The sequence below is a fragment of the Lithobates pipiens genome, unplaced genomic scaffold, assembly GCF_037356315.1.
Source record: "Lithobates pipiens isolate NorthernLeopardFrog02 unplaced genomic scaffold, aLitPip1_a1.2 Scaffold_13, whole genome shotgun sequence".
NCBI classification, from domain to species: Eukaryota; Metazoa; Chordata; class Amphibia; order Anura; family Ranidae; genus Lithobates; species Lithobates pipiens.
The window spans coordinates 408,349,757-408,372,181 of record NW_027507718.1 but is presented as its reverse complement, the minus strand read 5'-3'; the positions used below and the strand labels follow the sequence as shown (position 1 = coordinate 408,372,181).

The following is a 22,425-nucleotide window of genomic DNA, read 5'->3' as shown; positions in this document are numbered from 1 at the left end:
CAGTGAAAGCCGGGGGGGGTGGGGGTGGCAAGTCTGATCATTGGAGGAGAGCCGACTGCTTTCCCAGCATAGCTAGAGAACTGACCACCCGGTGCTGTTATGCTTAGTGTGGTCAGTTTTTAATAGGAACGCAGAGGGACTGGCAGGAACATTGGGGAAGGAAGCAATACAAAGAGAATAGGATACTTTTTCATGCAAGTACATGGTACAGCAGGCACACATCAGGAATGCAAAATGTTGGGTTTACATATTCTTTAGCTTTGAGAAATTGTTCAGAAGATTTCGGTTACAGGCTTTTTGTGGGGCCAGGGTGCACTTATCTTTTAAGAGTGATGGCTCATTGGGCACTGAATATTTTGTAGAAGAGAATTCTTAAGGCCATGAATGAATGACCTGAAAAAAAAGATACCCTTATTCGTGAATCCAAGCTCAGGCATCAGAAACAGATGTAATTTCAATATGTCTGAGCTCCTCCATGGCCACCAGTTTTAACCACTCATAGTGGCACTCCCTACTAGTGAAGCTGTACCCTTTCATCCCCAAGTGTTATTAGTTAACAAATCTAGAGAGAGTGGAGCAGTCACCCCGACTTGTGAGAGTTACAAATAAAGCACCTGTTGCTCTTACACTTTCTCATCAGTTTCTGCAAATCAAATCTAGTTTTATGCATGGCGAGAGGAAAAGGATTATCACAACGTGAAGTACACATAAGGAAAAGTAGGAGCATGCCACATAGAAAATGCAACATTCTCATTTGCCCTGCTGTTGTCAAGTGTCTTACTATGAGACTTCTTTATAAAGCCTGGAAGAAACTTTCTTCAACTTCTTGTTGCCTTACCTGTTAATTTGGAGTCTGTGTTCCACTCAAATCAGTACTACAATTCTGCATTTTTAATGTTGTGATTCGCATCATATGATCGGTAGAAAAAAAATATATATAAAGTTGACTTTTATTGACAGCAAATATAATTTTATTCACTTTTCCACATTTTAAGAAACATTACTTTACAAAAAATAATCTTGTTGACACATGAGAAAAAAATATTCAACAGTTACATTTGTAGAAACCCATTATCTAGATTAGAAAAATAGTTTAAATGGTTTGACATGCAGTTACCAGTCCAAAAAAAAAAAAATCACTTTATTTAAAATTTACACAGCACAATACAAAACCGTTCATCTGTAAATAACAATGTAAGAGACTGACTTTTAAAAATACAACGGCAAAGACAAAAAAAAAAAAAAAGTGTTAGACAGAAAGGAGTTTCCTTTAGATCTGTATTGAAAACACTATCAGGCACATTTTGTGATATTGGGAATTGTGTATTTTAATAGTAGTCTAGAAGTAATGCGAAAGGTTGAATATAACATTTGTAAACAGTGGTAGTCACTGTCCTCCAGCTAAGTCAGTTATTCAGCCTAACTACTCCAGTAACCCCTCCCCAAATATCCTCTAAGGTCTCATGCTCACAACACTGTGCCCTTCCCTTCCAATTTTGTCCTGGCAGTTTCAGTATTACATAGTTGTATGTACAACAGAGGCAGTTAGAAGAGGGTGTAAGCACTCAACGGTGGTCTTTGATTTCTACATGCACATCATATGCTGTTTGTTCTTTTATAAGCAGCTGCAGCCCTTAGCAAAGTACCACTGACCTCTAATGCCAATATCTAGCATAGAGTGCCATTGTGTCTGTGATGGATCGATCTTTATTTGGCCATTAGCCACAAAATATAAAAATGCTCGGGCAGAGCTGCATACAGTGTTGTGCGGTCTTGATCGCTTTTGTCCTATTAAAAAAAAAAAAAAAATACAGGGTCTGACATTGCTGATGACCTAGTAGAAAATACTAGTTTATTGGCTGTTATTCCATCCCACTGGCTTTAATGTTTTCCCAGATCAGAAATGTCCAAATTCATCTGCATACTTCTTTCAGATCAGAACTGTGGCCAAAGGGCCAGCACGATGGCTAGCTCACTAATGGTAAATCTTTTTTAAATTCTTTTTTGTTAATGGCTTTCCTTTAGGGCTCATTTGATTCTATGCATGTTTTTCAGTGGGGCTAGTTCATATGCATATGATGTGTTGATGTGCATTGTAGAAAAAAATTATTTTTTTCTTTTTCCGCACATTGAAGGGTCCATATAAGAAAGGTTACATACGTTTTCATGGTCTGTCAACCCAAAATAAAATATGCATCATAGCCCAAATGCAAAGCTGTGGAGCCAGCCTTCAAGGATAGGTACATTCCAAATACAGCACCTATAATAACTCCCCCCGTTTTTAAATGGGTTGTTGTAATCTACGGACAGTATGGGCAATTTATCAGAATAACAGAGCAGGCTTTAACCTGAGATGTCCATTGGCCAAGCTCTGGGGTCTTTAATGATAGTTGTCTGGGGACCATTTTTGAAAGTGCATCTATCCTTGAACTTTATCCTCACTATGTTCAGCTCGCCTCTTCCACAATGTAATGGCCTTAAGCAAGTTGTGATAATCCATGTTACAGAGAGAGATACCCACATACAGGAATAGAAAAATGGAAAGGAAATATTGTTTAACCAGATACTTAAATGCATTGTTCCCTATTTTTATTTTATTTTTGCTTGGTATACAAAGCCTTTTTTTTTTTTTTTTTTTTTTTTTTATAGACAATGGCTTAGAAAATTGAGTACTTGCACTTGCTTTGCCCCTAGAAAATCTGAGAATGTGAACCAATTTGGCAATAACACCAACTTCACAACCTTTTCTCTGTTTGCCTAGTTCACTTTGGCATCATAGGGACCAGTGTGGGCTGCTGGTGTTCCAATGTGACATGGTTAATTTTGGATTCAAAATTGTAAATACACCATAGATTTATTGTAATATGATGCCTCATTGAACAATGAACCAAAGCCAATGGGGTTGATTTACTAAACCTGGAGAGTGCAAAATCTGGTGCAGCTCTGCATAGAAACCAATCGGCTTACAGGTTTTATTTTTTTTTGTCAAAACTTAATTGAACAAGCTAAAGTTAGAAGATGTTTCGCTACCATCTACAACTGCACCAGATTTTGCACTCCAATTTTAGTAAATCAATCTCTTATGTCTTGGGTGTTTATACTGAAGATGGATAGAGGAGTCTGCTGTGTAGAGTACTCCACCCACCTGTATTTTATATGCTCTGTATTGATAGGTGTTCAGGAAGGACAGAAACAATGCAGTGAGCTGCCTATACCTGTGTTTGTATCTGGAGAAATATATTGTATGACAAAATGCAGCTATGAGATAACAGGCAAAAAAAAAAAACAAGGTTGGCGCTAAAAAGGTTAGTCTTTTGTGTCATACCACACTGTACCTATTTTGACAGCTTGTTACTGGATGTGCAGCTCTTCCAGCAACAAGAATGGTTTTCAGTGAGACTGTCCCCTGAATGTCGTCAAACATCACAGGAATTCCAATGCTCCTCTGCAGATACAAATGCCCACACAAAGACCTAGCACCTATGTGGTTTGCCCTCCACTCTAGAATCAATTTCAAAGATGAAAGTAGCCGCGCTTCAGAATGCAAAGCTATAACCGGTGTTGATTGAAGGATCAGATGTACAGCAGACCCCCTGAGCTTCTCCCGCTGACACACTTCACTAATGATGAGCCTATTTGTAGAGTGGTAGCTATCAGGTGAAAGGATCTCTTTATGCTCACATCAATCAAGACATTAAACCAAATTAGCAGCATTGTAGAATACATCCCAGCTAGGCAGCATAAAGTGTACAAAATGTATCCAATGGATCTTTAAACGCATTAATAATTCAGTATGGGAGGAAGCAACTACTAAAACCTCTTCCAGCTGCTGTAACGCATATATGCAATGGCAGGATGAGTGGGCTTTAATGCCCAGCCACCACACATGCATTTAAGGGGGTCTACAGTTGTGTGCCCTGAGCACTCTGACCAACTGTCACCGACAGTTTTCAGTTTTTGTGGTTGGGAGCGTGTCATAATGATAAAGTAATCAGGACACTGGGGCTGATTTACCAAAGTTGGAGAGTGCAAAATCTGGTGCAGATCTATATAGAAACCTTTCAACCTTTCAAGTTTTTTTTTTTTTATGTCAAAGCTTAATTGAACCAAGCTGAAGTTAGAAGCTGATTGGCTACCTTGCATAGGTGCACCAGATTTTGCACTCTCCAGTATTACTAAATCAACCCCTAAAGCCTCGTACACACGGTACGATTGTTGGCCAACCGAGCGTCTGATTTTTTGTCAAAAGGGCGTGTGCTAGGACGCCAGGATCTTGTCTTGCATACTAACAGTACACAATTGCTGTGCAAGAAACGTGAATGTAGTGACATACTACAAGAAATTTCAGCTCTTGAGCACCACCCTTTGGGTCCCTTCTGCTAATTTCGTGTTTGTACTTTCGACTCTTGTGTGAAGGATTTGTGTACTGACCATACAAAAACCTGACGTCAAACCGCTGCCTGACGAAAATTTACTAGCCTGTCGTCTAACATTTGCTGCCCAATGTTGGACAACAATTGTCAAAAGGAGCGTACAAACTAAGATTTTAGGACAACAGTCTGTCAGCAGACAATCCCCTGCCAACAATCGTACCGTGTGCACGAGGCTAAAGTCTCTGTCTTCTGGAGCTTAGTGCCGCCAGGAGATGGCAGGATAGGATTTAGGTATATGTATAATCTTTTCATTCAAACTTTTATATAAGGAAACAGATATAATCATCTCATTCAAACTTTTATATAATAAGGAAACAGTAAACATATATGTATGTACTGTATGTATATACATATATATAAATAGAAATATACATGCAGACATTTTTCCCTACCCTACTGTAAAGTCATTGAACTATATTTAAAACCAAACAAAACACTGAAATGCTGATAATTTTGCATTATCCAATAGACATTACTTCTAGCTCTAAATTTTCTAATATAGAATCCAAAATTTAGAAAATGTACAATAATTATACTATACATGAATTGACAGAACTGTCGACAAGATGTGTCAAGTACTATCTATAATAATGGAATATGAGCATTTCAATGTTTTTATTTTGCTTTAAATAAGCATTAATAATTTTAGGTTTTACATTAATATTATGTACATACTGGATATTTACTGTCAGTTTCGTTATATAGAAGTATGACAAATGTCTATATCTATGCCTAAAAGTGGCTTCATCTCATAGTTTGGTTTGTTATTTAGAATCTTGTGTGTTAGGAGATCAGTTGGATACATTTTGTACCCTTTATGCTTAATGAGATGTCTAACTGGGCTGTTTTCTATAATTGTATTAATTTGTTTTAATGTCTTGATTGATGTAACTACAAAGAGATCCCTTCAGTTGATAGCACAGCTCTATGAATGAGTTCATTACCAGTGAAATGCGTCAGTAGGAGGAGTTAAGGTGGTCTGCTGTACATTGGCTCTATCAATAAACAGATTATGGCTTTTTATTCCGGAGTGCTGCTACTTTCTTCTTTAAGTGTATTTAATTGTCCCTGAATAAACTTAGCCTAAATTCAATCTATGTCTGATTGGTAACTGGTAAAATTAACTAACCTAATAATATTTACCAAAAACACTTTTTTACTAGTACAATTTTTAGGCAACAAAACACTATTTGGCTTTATCATACCATTGACCATAGAAATATTTATCTTACAGAATAAACAGAGCAAATGCCCCCTCTTGGCCACAAATGGCCAAAGATATTTTAGTGTTCATGGAAGAACATCCCTGACCAAAAATAGATATGAACAATACCTCTGTAGGGCAAATGGATATAATATCTGTACAACTAAATTACAAATCAATTCAAGGGGTACTGTACAGGGGTGAGCAAATAACATTATAAGGGAAGAGTGATATATTATTTTAAGATATTTTGGACATCTCCTTACTGTGAGTTGTCCTCTGTATGGCGGTAATGGTTGGAAATCTACCTCTACTTTTTAGGCAGTAGTGCATGTAACGACCCGTAGTGGACTGGAATGGCAAATCAGTCCAGGTATATACAATAGATCAGCAGTCTACAATTTTTTTTATGACCAATTTTGCTTGACCATGTAGTTCTATTATATTTATATCTTGGCACCATGTCTATTTTGGAGCTACTATTTGGGCCAAGTGCAAAATGAGTACAGGTTACAGGAAGTAAAGCATGTAAAAGGATCTTCTTCAACCTGAAAACCATTAGAAAGTTCCCTTAAAGCAGTCTTTTCACATGCCAGTGATTATTTAGGCATAAACAGTGCTTGACAGAGTTCTTTAACATTTACTGAATTGGTTAGTGTCAATATAAAGTGCAACAAAAACATTATTGGCAAGATTAAATGTGCTGGTGTTCTTTATTACTGCAATGATGATGATGATGAAAAACACATATAAACATACACCTTTGCATTACTTTGTTTGAAATTGTTTGGTGAACGTTTGGTCCATTGTATCCCTGAATGTCAAAATATTTCTAAAGGAATGTTAAAGTATAGTTCACCAATGAATGACATACAAGTATAGGCAAACCATGGTCATTCTATTAAAACTAGCGCTACACCGCTACCGGTATCAGTGCTGTTACTTAGCATTTGCACTAGTACTTGTACTGATGCTCGGATACTAAAACTGATACCTTCAAGTCCGCAGACTGTAAGACTGGATTCACATATTTGCAGGGCCAGTTTCAGTGTGAGCTGTAAAAAGTCTGGTTGCGTTTCCGTTCAGGTGTGTTTTCTTAAAGTGTATGACACTGGAAATCGCACCTGACTCTTTTTAAAATCACACTGTGGCCAGCCCACACATATGTGAACCAGCTCCATAGAAAGCTGGTTTGGTTCACATGTCATGCAACTTGGAAACTGTCACATAACACTAAAAATAGGTATCGTAATTGGTATCGGCGAGTACTTGAGAAAAAGTATCGGTACTTGTACTCAGTTTTAAAAAATAATGGTATTGGTGCATCCCTAATTAAAAGTATCTTTACATTTTATTCCTAGTAGGTTGGCAGGTTTCTGTGAATAGTCAATTCTGATGAAAGATAAAGCAAGGTCTCTGGTTGTGGAACTGATGTTAACACAGAGCAAAATCTCATAATGATCAAATCAAGATAATAACTGATTGACCCATTTTTGATATGCTTATACCCATATTTCCGTGTAAATGTGTCTGCTCTGTGTTAAAGCAGTTCTCTAGTCACAGCACTCACTTTTATTTATGACATCAGCATTGTAATAACAATACAAACAGTTATTTTTGACAATCCAATATAAGTTTACTTGAAAAATCTCCTTTCATGCTATGAGTGCTGCCTCTGCTGACCATCTCTTTCCACAATTTCCTGGACTTCCTGCATGCTTTGCAGCTTCTCCTCTGCTGTTTACTTTCAATTTCTAAGGACTACATATCCCATGGTACCTTGCTGCCTGCAAGCAGTGATTCCTGTACTGCCTCCGCCTCTGGAAACTCTTCCTCTCAGCACCTCTGTAGTTTAGAAGGCAGGTTCTGTGAATTGTGTGAGACAGCAGTGCCTACTAACAGGGCATAGTGATTACATCTCTCAGAATTCAAGGAAGTAAATATGTGGGGATCTTTGCAAAGTAAGTTTACAAACTTCAAGATCAATTTAATAAGAGTAGGCTAGAAATAACTGAAATACAATGTGGAAATATATGATTTGTCCTTAGGTATGCTTTAAATGGTATGAGTTTCTGCAGATTGTACAACTGAATTGTATTCTACATGACGGGTAGCTATGACATCACCACCTGTGTTTGTTATGGCTAGAGCAATTTGAGGACCTGAAAATTCTCTTGTAGAGATAGGGTGCCACAGGAAATACAGTGGATAGAGCTCCATGATTTGAGCTTTGATGAAAAACACAAGTAAAAGAAATAGAGACCGATTTACCGTAAAATTATAGTTATAATCAATTGCCCTTTAAAAGTAGCAATGCAGTAATATAAACCTAAATTACATGTTATACATGGACCCATTTTCATTGAACAACGTACCACGTAATGTATGTGTAACAAAAGCTTTGGTCCAAATGTATGCAAGGTGTTAAGAACTTGACTGACAGACGTCCAGGCTCCCAAACACACAACTTTCACAAATTCAATGGTGGATGTAAGACCGCTTTTTTTCTGGATAGGAGCCTGAACTGGTTTGCACCATTATCAATCATCCTAACAGTACACAAATCCATCCAAAGAACTATGCAGCCTAATCGCTTTGGACTTTGGCTGTTGCGTGTTGAATGTAAATGATGGAGCATTACCATTAGATAAGATATGATTTCACTGCACTGCTTCATCATCGTATGGTCTTCAATGGCTATAAAAAGCATTCGTAACAAGAAAGTAAAAACAGATCTGCATAGCCACTGTTTTATATATTTGTAACTTGATTTGAAACTTACTTAACCATACAGTTCTAAGCGGTGATTACATTTCATATTAATTAAAGGTACTTTTATCATACTCTAGGGCATTATATGCTATTAAGGACTTTTTCCTCCTGACTCTTAACTTTATCCATTTAAACATATACCAAACAGAGCTTATTGCTCTGTGTGATCCTCCATTGTCCCTGCTGGAAGTTAACTACAGTAGTGTTGCTGGTGTAGCTGAAAAGTAGAGTCTTCAATGCTATTTTTGTTTTATAAAGAGCACCAGAATAGGTGGATGAGTGCTTGTCCAATCAGAAGCCAGATGTCATTCCTAAGATAGTGCATTGGATTCAATCCTTCTTTAGAGCACAAAATGGATTTCAACACATGGCAAGTAAAAAAATCCAGACTAATACAAACATGGAGACTCTATGGAAAAGAACAAGCACAAAAGGTATCCAACCAAAATATGTGTATGAAAAATGAATATAAGTGGAGATGTCTGTTCAACCTGTTAGTTATTTCAAACCTAGACTTATTGCAATCAAGTGGTTATACAACCCCCTTACACTGATTCTACAAGCATTATCCAATCTAGTTTTGTCCCGTAAAAAGCAATCAGCCCTATCCATATTTTGATTGCACAGTAAATGTGTACCATAAATATAGTTTTTGACTGCTTTACCTTGCAGATAAGATGATTTCACGAGGAACTGACAAAGTAACAATGACGATTGACAAAGTTCATCTCCACTAGTGATAGCCATGGCTAAAGTGACCTTTCCACATTATTGTTCACATTGTTACACTTTACAAACAGTACAAGCTGGATGATGTACACATCATGTCCATGTAATATACGACACGCTCAGCTTAAACAGAGTCAATACTGGGAGCAAAACACAGATAATTCTGCCAGACAGAATAAAACAGACAACATCAATGCAGTTATATTCCACATAAGGTTGGCGTAAAAGTGATTGATGTCTGAATTTTAAAGAGCTCATTTTCTGGCATGCATGATAACATTGGTAGCCATTTATACCCAATACTGACAGACAAATGCAAGTGTTAGAAAACTAATACCAGCTGTAAGAACACGTGAGAAGTAGTGTGGAATGTAGAAGAAGCTATCGTTTCTCATTGGCTATGAGAAGGATCCAGGCCACGACACTATCGTAAGTACCACTCTTCCCTTCAATTCCTTCAGCATCCTTACTAGCTGGGTATAGGTCAATCCAGACGTGCATCTGCCATTTACAGCCAGAAGCATATCCCCGCACCTGGAGGCAAAGAACAGGGTTAGAGAACATAGTGTAGGGGAAACAACTTAAATTTTGAAAAAATATGTAGATAATATGGGTTCAGATCCTTGATACATTTAACCAGAATGGTTTAATCAATGTTGGTATAGACAATTTAGGCGCCCCATAGAGAACCCAAACTGGAATTGGCAGAAGTGCTCATATCAGAGGAAATTTGACAGGACTTGGTCCAAATAATTTGGTGAAGGTGAGATTGTAGTTTGGGTTTGTTTTTCAGGGGTTGGACTTGGCTCCTTAGTTCCAGTGAAGGGATCTCTTAGGGCCGGTTCACACTGCAGGCGATGCGAGGCGACACCGACTTGCCTCGCCGCGACCTGCCGCGACCTCAGCGGCAACTTGCAGATGACTTCTGTATAGAAGTCAATGCAAGTCGCCCGAAAGTAGTACAGGAACCTTTTTTCTGAGTCGGAGCGACTCGAGTCGCTCCTCTCAGAATGGTTCCATTGTACAGAACGGGGGCGACTTGTAAGATAGCGGCGAGGCGAGTCGTGTCGCCTCGCATCGCCCGCAGTGTGAACCGGCCCTTAAAGTGATTGTAAAGTCTTGTTTTAAAAAATAAAATAAAAAGGACAACCATGTCGTACTTACCTCCTCTGTGCAGTGGCTTTGCATGGGCAGCCTGGATCCTCTACTTTGGTCCCTCTTCATTGCTACTGGCCCCTTCCTTCTGTTGAGTGCCCTCCACAGTAAGCAGCTTGCTATGGGGGCAACCAAGCTGATTACCAGCTCCCTGTGTCCGTTCAGACACGGAACCGTGGTTCGGCCCCACCCCTTCTCTCTCCTGATTGGCTAACTGACAGCAGCAGGAGTGCACAGTGCCGCTGCTGTGTCTCAACCATTCAGGAGGGAGTCCCGGATGGCCGAGGGACTCGTGGACATCAAAGTAATAATCTCGGTTTCTAAAAAGGCATAATTGCACCGCTCATCACTCAGGAAAACAAAAACATAAATATACACGTAAGTAAAAAAAAGTCCTTAGTCCATATAGGCAAAGTTCCAATACTCAAAGCAGCATTCATTTGATAGGTGGATTTGACTTAATCATTGATAGGCGTATACCCGTATACCATCCACCAGTGTCCACACCATGTGAAGCACACTCCCCTAGGGGGTTTGCACTCACCAAAGAAATGTAATTCAAAAGCCTTGAACACACTAGCTGTCTCCCGTTTGGTCCGGTTATCTCAAACAACTCATCGCCCAGGGTCATTTAGTCATGTAAAAAAAGGCCCCACATGGTACCATTTTAAAAGTTTATTCAAGACAATCACCCCCTTAACCACCCCCCACACTTACACAACATAAATTGGAACAGGCATTTTGCTGAAAAAACAAACTGTGTGTTATCACCAATCAGTATGGAATGCCATCTGCCATCCACTGTGTTGATAGTATCTGGCTGTTCCTTACTAGTAGTGACACGCAAATGTCACCTCCAGTTGCTGTAAGGTCATACTGTAAGGTCACATGGTGTGGACTCTGGTGGATGGTATACGCGTATCAATTATTAAGTAGAATCCTTCACCTATCAATTGAACTGCCTCATCACCTATCAACATACTATTGAGTTCTCATATGTTTTTATATGACTCATGGACATTGCTGGACAGAGATGGGGCTCAGGTAAGTATGAGGGGGGCTGCTGCACACAGAAGGCTTTTTATCTTAATGCAAAGAATGCATTAAGATGAAAAAACTCTTCTGCCTTTACAACCCTTTTAAGACATTTTGGACAATTTCATGTTCCCAACTTTGTGGTGACAGTTTGGGGATGGCCCCTTCCTGTTCCAACATGACTGTGCGCCAGTGCACAAAGCAAGGTCCATAAAGACACGGATGAGCAAGTTTGGGGTGGAGGAACTTGACTGGCCTGCACAGAGTTCTGACCTCAACCCAATAGAACACCTTTGGGATGAATTACAATAGAGACTGCGAGCCAGGCCTTCTTGTCCAACATCAGTGCCTGACCTCACAAATGGAAGAATGGTCAAACATTCCCATAGACACAGTCCTAAACCTTATGGACAGCCTTCCCAGAAAAGTTGAAGCTATTATAGCTGCAAAGGATGGGCCAACTCAATATTGAACCCTACGGACTAAGACTGGGATGCCATTAAATTTCATGTGCGTGTAAAGGCAGGTGTCCCAATACTTTTGACAATATAGTGTATTTAAAGAGGAAGTAAACCCTTTTGACAATATAGTGTATATAAAGAGGAAGTAAACCCTGATGGGTTTACTTCCTCTTTGATTCCCTGCAAGGGTAAAGCATAATGGACTACTATGCATCGCATAGTATTCCATTATGTGTCACTTACCTGACACAGGAGCCAGCGAAGTCACCGCTGTCACCTGTAGTCCGGAGCCTCCATCTTCTTGGTGGGTCTCGCACTGTCATTCGTCAGAGCCGCGATGACGTCACTCCCGTGCATGCGCGCGGGAGCTGCCACTCGCGGCATATTGCGGTTAACTGCGGCGCGCTCAGTGCCTATCTTTCGGCACATATCTCCTAAACCGTGTAGGTTTAGGAGATATTTCTTGGACCTACAGGTAAGCCTTAATCTAGGCTTACCTGTAGGTCAAAGTGGTTTGTAAGGGTTTACAACCACTTTAAAGGCCTGCTTATTTTGTTTGCAGGCTCAAAAAGCCTTCTTCATACAGAAGTTTCAGCCCCAAACTTGTCCCATCATGTAGGCTCTGGTCTCAAAGCAGTTAAAGGATACAATTTCAACATGTTTTGAGATGATGAAACCAAACCAAAATTCAATTCTGTATGAGGTTTTAAGAACGTTACTTTCTGGTTTACATTAATTAAAACTAATTACATATGTAAGTTTGTTGTATTCATATTAATAATTATAAAAATGTGTTTTAAACCAATTGTTCAGAAGTAGAAACCCTTAAAGAATGGCTTTAGGTATTCTTTGTACGAAAACCGCGTGCTGAAAGTTGACTGCAACTAATACCACTTACAAAGACATGTAAAGTAGGAACCAACATGAATTACCTGATTCTTCCATCGTTGTAAGCGGGGGTGCCCTCTAGTATGGATTTAATAAAGAATGGTTTGTTCCGGTTGCAATCCTCTGAACCTCCTACAATGCTAAAGCCCAGGCTCCCTGCTGTATTCCTCCTCAGCACAATTTCTCTGCAGCTGTATAAATACCTAAGCATGGAGAAATGGAAGTGTTTATTCATCTCTTAATCACACTAAAATCTTTCTTTATTGTGTTACTGTTTTGCTTGGACCAAAATATATCTTCTGCTACACGTTCTACTCATAACTTCCTACAACGCCATTGAGTTTTTGGAATATACGTGCAGAATAGGAGGACGTAGTTATCAAAAATATGAGGGACATTACATCACATTGTCATCATGGTTACAGTTTATAAATGATATAATAATATAATACAAATTTACAAACAAAAAGATACAGATTATAAAAATTTACTTTTGGGTGCAGCAGACTTCTAAAGAAGTCAGAAAACAAATACATAAACAGTATTTAATAACAGTATTTGGCAAGAATAGGCCACATTTCTGATTTGATTAGAAGTTGTCAGTTCCCTGGCTTTCATGCTTATGATCAAATTGGTTATATTACAATGTCTAGTGGAAAATGAAACAAGATTATTAAATTGATACTAAACACACACTGTTTAATTAATATTGTCCCTTCTCTTTTTGTATATGGATGTAATTATTGTAATTATTACTGTAATTATTAAAATTTAAAAATGTACCCTTTTCCTAATCGATATACAGCTGTCACATGACCCAGCTCTTTCCCAGCCTGTCTGCAGGGAAATATAAGCAGGAGGAGCTTCTAGTCCTCTGCTGCTGGTCACATGTTCAAAAACGTAAACAGCCTTTGGAATACAGAGTAAAAATAAATAATTCATATCAATAAACTGTTTTACATTCTCGTACAAATATATATTTGAAATCAAATCTTTATTATTTTTTGGCATCAACATGGTGTGGGTGGATATCTGCCAGTCACAGCCTGTGTCACACCCCCTCCATCCTGTGTCTTAGAATAAGAGGGAGGTGGAGCCTCCATCAATCTACATGTAATAGCCAACCCCTTCGTTGTATTTAGCTGGTTAATGGGCATGGATATGGAGGGAGGAAGTAGGCTGTTATTTACCACTGTGTATATGCCAATGTGTGTGACTCACTAGTCACATGGGCTGCTCAGATGTGATAGAGAGTAAATGGTCAGAAAAGAAACTCACTGAAATCTGAGCATGTGCAGAGCTGCCAACATTGCTATGCAAAATCCTTAGCTGAATTGGGGACATGAGCAGAAGGTGGAGATAGAGAGCAGCAGGATCAACCATTTTTTTTTGCAGAATACAGAAAACAAATATCATAGTGTCTGAGTGAGTATGAATAGCATGTAATACACCATTTATTGATAGTTTTTAATGATGTGAGTTTAGTGACACTTTAAATATGCTAAAGTTGTCGGAAGTGCAACCGTCTTCTACAAAAACAAATATGCAATACTATACTCTCAATCTAGCCCACACATGTATCCATTGTTCATCACAAAATACCATTCAATGAAAGTGGTGATTTGAATTGTACAACTGATACATGCTCTATGTGAGTTGATTTGAACTTTATGTGTATTGTTTGGAGAATATTCAGGCGCATGGTGAGAACTCATTTTTGTAAGGAGAAATACAGAAACTAGTAGAAGTTGGCCTCTGCAAGTGAGAAGTGACAAACCTTCAATGATCTCTAGGAGGTTATGTGCTTTTATATATTTGAATAAGGGCAGACCTCCTATCCAAGTGATAACTGTCACCAGGAGAGGATGTGATGACCACAGACAGCAATAAAAAGTATACAGATGCTCTAGACCAGTGGTCTCCAAACTGTAGCCCAGGGGTTGAATGCGGCCTTTTGCTTGCCTTTGTTCGGGCCTTGGGGCACTATTCCTCACACTGATACCAACGGTGGGGCACTATTCCTTCTATAAGCATCAATGATGGGGCACTATTCCTTCCACTGACACCACCGATGGAGCACTGATCCTTCCACTGACACCGGAGCTTGGGCACTCATCATTCCACTGACACCAGCGATAAGGCACGGATCCTTCCACTGACACCAGCGATAGGGCACTGTTCTTTCCCTTGACACCAGTGATGAGGCACTGTTCCTTTCACTGACACCAGCGACGGGGCACTGTTCCTTCCACTGACACCAGCGACGGGGCACTGTTCCTTTCACAGACACCAGCGACGGGGCACTGTTCCTTTTACAGACACCAGCGACGGGGCACTGTTCCTTCCACTGACACCAGCGACGGGGCACTGTTCCTTTCACTGATACCAGCGACGGGACACTGTTTCTTCCACTGACACCAGCGATGGGGCACTGTTCCTTTTAACGGATACCAGCAATTGGGACACTGTTCCTTTCACTGACACCAGTGATGGGGCACTGTTCCTTTCACTGATACCAGTGACAAGACACTGTTCCTTCCACTGACACCAACGTTGGGGCACTGTTCCTTCCACTGACACCAGCGATGGGACACTGTTCCTTTCACTGACACCAATGATGGGGCACTAATAATTCCCCTAACTAATACCAAAGACGGGACATTGTTTACTCTCACTGATGCCAGGACATTTTCCACTCCCAATGGCCACGGTCCGGCCCCCCCTTAAGTCTGAAGCACAATAAACTGGCCATTTGCTTGGAAAGTTTGGACATCCCTGCTCTAGACATTATTAAAATAGGAAAAAAAATGTAATTGTGTTGTGCCCTTATTGAAGAGATTTTCATTCACTTCCTATCCTGGTGACAGCATTGTGACTGGGATAGGATGTGAGTGAATCTCTCCTCAAATAGGCACACAGACAGTGATGTAAACATGATAAAAGTCGTAACACAACCCTATACAAAACTATTAGTTTAACCTGTTTGATGTGCGGGTTACACCACCCAAAAATTTATTCAAATCCAAATACACAGGACATGTGCGAGGCCCCGCTCCTCTCTCCTGCGACAGGGAGAGGAGGACGGAGCCACACGGTGATGTCACGGGCCGCAGCCTGGACTCCCGCAAGTGGGAACAGGATACCTGTCAAAGATAGGTATCCTGTCCCCCCTCCCCCCCAAAAGGTGCCAATCGGGGCACCGGGGGGAGAGAGGAGACAAATGAGCGGAAGTTACACTTTTGAGTGGAACTCCGCTTTAACAGTCTTCAGAAATGTAATACAATCTAGAAATGTTATAGTTTTTTTTGTATTTGCTCAGTTTTATTCATATGAAAATTAAAGTGGTGATCTTTGTATGTTGTTATTTACACTAACCTTATAAGTAAAGATTTCTTCCCCTTCTTCCCCTTCTCCCCTTTTATTATTTTTCTGCTGACTTTTTTTTTATTTCAATTTTTTTTAACCTTAAATATTTAAACATTTTTTGTTTTTATTCATCTCTTGATTTTTTTTATTTGATTGATAAAAAAAAACTTTTTATTTTATTTGCAAATAACTTTGAAGTGCTGTGTACCAGTATTGTATTTTAGTGTCAGTGTAAAAATTATAGAATAAAATGTACACATTTCTGCTATGGTAACACTATTAAAAAAATAATCCACTAACACCGATCAAGGAAAAAAAAAGTAAAAGAGAACATTTTATCTTACTTTTGTTCAATTTTTTTTAATGAATTTAATAGAGAATAAAATATGTTTTGCAAGATAATATCATCAAACGAAAGCCTTATTTGTGCCAAAAAACAACATTTATTGTAAGCCTCTTGCTTCTGGGTGTTTAGCCCTGGTGTTAACTCTATGAGAGGCTGAAAGTGGTAGTAATGTTTAGGGCACTCAGTGACAAATGTCTGGAATGCAGACAGCTTGGTGCACTATCCATCTTTCAGCTTTAGAGCTTTAAATGGTAAGTCCACTTTCGTCAGAAAAAATATCGCAAATAAAAAAAAATCTAGCATATATAATTGTGTCACAAGCCATATTGCAATATAACCTTTTTAAAAATTACCTCTCTTTTCAATCTGCCGCTTTGCAACTTTATGTAAAATGCAATGTAATATGGCAACCTGGAGGCATTCTGTACACAGATGGTGTACAGAACACTCCTCATAAATATGATTTCCTTCTTGTGCGATTGGCTCACTGATTTTCCCAAAAGTCTGCTCTAAAATACAAATCAGATTTTGGGCATCCTCTGCAACAAAAATGTAAGTTTTGGTGAAATATTTCTCAAGGGTTAATCACGTCTAAAGAGACGCAGACCTTGCCACCTTCCTCATTAGAACCCTGCAATTGCAGTAGCTGATCAATAATGAAAAAGTCAGTCCCATTCACATTCACTTTGCAAACAGACAAGCAAGCAAATAGCTAATTCTTCAGAATAACAAAAGGTAGGAGGAATCTGCAACAAAGTTTGGTAAAATCCATGCAATGTACATTGATCATGCAGAGGGGAATGTTTTTTTCCCCAACAGAAGTGGAGTTTCTTGTTTAACAGGCTGCCGGCAGCAAGGCTGAATAGTGCAACTGTGCTTTCTGCCCACACCTATATGCCGGAGTCTCATCGGTGGATAAACACCCAGTGTGCATGGGGCCTATATAGTGACAAAATATAACTGAATAAACAGGCCCATTGCATGAGTGTGAACATTTCTCCGGGCCATAAGGTATACAAGATGTAAATTCATTACATATAATATGTCACAGAAGCAATGTAACTGCCGGTTGTCATCACGCTGCGGCGTGCTGTGTGCCAGTCAAGTATAGATGATTTACATAAATATTGGAATATTTTGTAGCAACAATACAAAAAAATGTAAGCTTGGCACAAAATAATGCCATTGCAAATGGCTTTTACTAACAAGAAAAGTAAAACAGTTCTAGTTTTGGACTGTAAAAGCTTCTGAAGATAGTCTGTTGGCACTTGGTTTTATCTATTATGCTGAATTCACATATTCTACTTTTTCATCTATTTATGAAAAATGATCTTTATGCCATATAAGGGAGAATTCTTATCTTCCGTTATTTTTTTTGAATTATGCAAGAAGTCCAAGTCATGATGTTGCAATAAATTTAAAGGCACAGTACCCAGCATAGTATTTTACACTATATTAGCACTAGGTGGCAGACTTGAGTTGTCATTAAAACAAAAGCAAGGGCAAGGCACTAACAGCAAATAGAACTAATTCATAAGGCCAGGGAATTAGTTAATGAAACTTGATGTGATTGTAGCCATATTAGTGCAATTGTGACAGATAAAATTGAGTACTGTCCGTGATAGTGCAAATAAAAAAAAAGTATCACGGACAGTACTCAATTTTATCCTTAACGAAACAAGTAATGTTATATATGAGGGATGTTGTATCATCTTAAATATAAATCTTAATGGATACATGGAAAAATAAGAACTATAGTCTAACCAAATTCATTATTATTATACAGGATTTACGACAGTTTACGCAGCGCTTTACAACATTAGGGAAGACATTACAATACAATTCAAGACAGGGGGAATCAGAGGGCAATACATAATATTGATTACAAATAAGAACCTGATGAAATAACGATTTATATCAATTAACAACATTTTCAAATCAGTTTTCTTTACAGTACAACTAAAAGGCCAATTACCAGCTTTGTAATACCTATCACCCAACATAGGCCCATCAGTACCTTATATACCAGGGATATGCAATTAACGGACCTCCAGCTGTTGCAAAACTACAAGTCCCATCATGCCTCTGCCACTGGGTGTCATGCTTGTTGGCTGTCAGAGTCTTGCTATGCCTCATGGGACTTGTAGTTCTGCAACAGCTGGAGGTCCGCTAATTGCATATCCCTGTTATATACAGATGAATGGCAAAGTTATTTGCAGGATCACAGCACAGAACATACCACTGCAAAATAAAAGGTGCTTTTTTTGTTTCTGGTCCAGATGTGCAAAGTTATGGAACACTAAGGTAGAAGGTTGACCACAACATTTCTGCACATGTATTATGCAATTAGAGGTTTATTTTCACAGGAAGGGTGACATGTGTTTCTACAATTATAATGGGGGGTATATCACAACGCTAAGGACAATAAAATGTGTGAATTCTTTTTCAATGTACTTGCTTACTTTTCTTTATAGCCAACAAGCAGCCATCAATAAAACTAAAGCCTACCAGTTATTTATGATGTGCACAGATGATCTTCTAAGAGTGTTTTACCATCTAATAATTTAATATGCATTTTACATATGCAACCTGTTAGGAATTGAAGGCATGACAAGGAGCCTGACCTCCAGCCTCTAACCTCCCGTGGTCTTCATCAAGCAGCAGTACTAAAATAACACACACATAGATCTCCAGAGAGATGGGATTCCTGAATGTTGGCAACCAAGTGCCATTTTCAGGAATCGTCTATGGAAATATATATTAAGGATGTCATAGAAAAAAGGATAACATTGTCCATATGACTACTACTAATACTATCCATATGAGAATTAATAATGATTTGTCTTTCTAGTATTCTTTAGAAGGCACACCGATATATAATCAGAACCAGGTTCTACCTAATGGACAACTGTTGTTTTTTTTTAATAAAAGACTTACCTTCCTCCCCATTCCAGTGATATTACCTTTGCAGTCCTGCCCCTTATTGGTCCACTGCGCTGTTTATTTATATGGATGAGCCGTATGTCAGCCATCCAGCCAGCCTCCAACCATCCAGCAGAGTATGGCTCATCATTAGGAGTGAATAGAGATGTGGCGCCTGCGTGGTTAAAAGATGACCCAGTTGGGTCCTTGCAAGGGCTGTGCAGAACTGGGCCGGACTGCACAGTAAAGATTGTGGGAGGAAGGCAAGTATTTTACCAGGTGAACTGCACTCAGGGTGATGAGGGGGTGTAGATGGTTTACTTAAAAAACTTAAAAAACAACTTTATTAAAAGTACCCTCCTATAACCAGTTCAGCTCTGGAAGATTTACCCCCTTCCTGACCAGGCCATTTTTTGCGATACGGCACTACATTGCTTTAACTGACAATTGTACGGTTGTGCAACATTGTTCTTTTTTTCCCCACCAATAGAGCTTTCTTTTGGTGGTATTTAATCACCTCTGCGGTTTTTATTTTTTGCGCTATAAACAAAAAAAGACCGGCAATTTTGAAAAAAATAAAAATAAAAATATTTTTTACTTTCTGCTATAAAACATATCCAATAAAAAAAATCGAATTTCTTCATTAGTTTAGGCCAATATATTATTCTGCTACATATTTTTGGTTAAAAAATCACAATACGCGTATATTGATTGGTTTGTGCAAAAGTTATAACGTCTGCAAAATAGGGAATATATTTATGCATTTTTTTTCAACTAGTAATGGCAGCGATAAGCGACTTATAACAGGACTGTGATATTGCGGCGGACACATTGGACACCAACTGACACTTTTTTGGGGACCAGTGACACTAATACAGTGATCAGTGCTAACAATATGCACTGTCACTGTACTAATGACACTGGCTGGGAAGAGGTTAACAGGGACGATTAAAGGGTTAACTGTGTGCCTAGCTGGTGTTTCAGTGTAGTGGGGAAGGTGGTTTTACGAGTGGAAGGCGTGGATCTGTGTTTCTGTTTTACAGGAACACAGGATCCATGCCTTCTGCATTGACAGAACGGCATTCTGCCTGCATATAAAATGGTCAGCGGGTGCCGGCAGACATCAGGTCCACAGAACTGGCTGATTAGCACCCCCCAGTGATCATGAGGAGAGAAGTGGACAGTGGGAAGACATTGGGCTCCTGTTTTTCCATTATGCAGGATGGACGTGTGCTGCTGCAGTGGAGGTCAACAATATGGATGTTCTGTCTGGCAGGGGTGCCTGGATCACAAAAATGGCTACACAGATCTAAAAAATCCTTGTAAAGGATTATCTAGGGTTTGCTTGGCGCTCAACTTTATTGCACACACATTTAAATTATTGTTAGCAAAGTGTGTTAATATTGTTTCGTATAGTTTATTAATTAATATAGAATAACCACAAGTATCAACGACAACTCATGGGATATATCTGTTAATTCTTTAAATACCTTGATTCCATATTTTTTTAAACATAGATGCACCATCTATTATTACTCATTACATAAGCAGGCTGTTTTCCTTTTCTAGTAGGCTCCAATCTCAGTTCTTGTCCCCCTGCCACAATGTCTTAGAAGGTGTCACTAAGACAGGAAATGAGCTCTAATTTCTACAATGTGGACACAGACAGCAATAGACCTTTGACTAAAGTTTAAAACTTTATTCGTTTTTTCCAGAAATAAAAAGTTTGGCGATAATTTTTCTTCCCTTCAGGTTTTAGATTTTCAGATGAACATGTGTTTATGTTAAATTATTTTCTTAGTGGCTCAACCCATCAATATTTCTTGGTAATGGTAAATTGGTAAGTTAAAGAGCTCCTGAATGTTTAATCATTAGAAAGTGAAACACAATAAAAGGTTTTATGTTACATACTAAAAGCAAAAACTATTTTCCAGTAGAACCCGACTTCAGTAGTGCTCGGAACACCATATATGAACAGTATAGGACATCCCTCTAGTGAATGGCTTCTTTGTTCATCTTGTAGCTCACAGAGGGGCTAAGATGTTGCTTGTCCAAGTATTACAGCTACAAATGCACAGATACTAATTGTATCATATGTATTACTAAACATTCCAGCAAAAACAACATATAACTTTCCTCCCTTATTAAATTCAGGACACCATATTTACAGCCTGGAACCTCTGATAAGTGGTCCCAAAAGGATGTGCGTTAAAGGAGGGATGATGAGTTGAGGTTATGGAGAAATGACTTGCTTTCACTGTGTAATGCACATTTTGGCAGGAACACTGAAAGGAATTCCAGATGTGGAATCTGAGGCCTGCAAGGTCGCATAAGTTAACACTCAAGGTCACCAGGCACCAAAGTGAGTCACATACATTTGGTGATGATAAAATAGGAGGGGACAGCAGTCCTAGTTGTGATGGGACAGTTTTGATTAATATAGTCTAATAGATGTGTATAACATAAATACTGCGGGGAGCCTGAATTGCGTTCAACATTTTAATTTACCCCGAGGCTAGATATAGGGAGAGATCGAGTTTATACCATTTTGTTTTTAAAGACAATGCCATAGTTCCAAAACAGCCACTTAATGTATTTGTCATTATACAAATGAGGTTTTAAAGAAATATAAGATGAATTATAAACTGGTGATTTTTATTTTGTTTTCAAAACCCAACTCTGGGCTGGCCCAAATAAATAAAAATTATGATCCTGTAATGTTGTAGGCCAGTGATGGCGAACCTTGGCACCCCAGATGTTTTGGAACGACATTTCCCATGATGCTCAACTACACTGCAGAGTGCATGAGCATCATGGGAAATGTCGTTCCAAAACATCTGGGGTGCCAAGGTTTGCCATCACTGTTGTAGGCACTAATAGGGCCACTTTCTAGCACCCAGACAAAACAAGGATTATATCCTACATATGAGAAGCCACTTTTACTTCTGGTAAGCCAACCAAGTTCCACTGTAAAATAAATTGTACGCAACAGCTGAAACCAGTTGATATTAACACTATCCAGCCAACATGGCAAAAAGGTTAAAAAAATAATACACTCAGTTTCGTTTAGTCTCTGTTCTCTGTAATTCACAGTAGCAATAATCCAGTGAGTAC

General features: G+C 38.9%; 1 protein-coding gene across 4 annotated transcripts in view; it reads right to left on the bottom strand.

The window, feature by feature from the left end:
- Positions 1-938: 938 nt before the first annotated feature.
- LNX1 (ligand of numb-protein X 1) overlaps positions 939-22,425 on the bottom strand; it is a 293,661-nt gene continuing 272,174 nt past the window's right edge. For all 4 annotated transcript variants that reach the window (XM_077477486.1, XM_077477487.1, XM_077477488.1 and 1 more), the window contains 2 exons: positions 12,722-12,880; positions 939-9,672 (listed from right to left, as the gene is read on the bottom strand). In XM_077477486.1, coding sequence (XP_077333612.1) covers positions 9,537-9,672; positions 12,722-12,880 — 295 coding nt within the window. In that variant the 3' untranslated portion in view covers positions 939-9,536. The remainder of the gene's footprint in view (positions 9,673-12,721; positions 12,881-22,425) is intronic.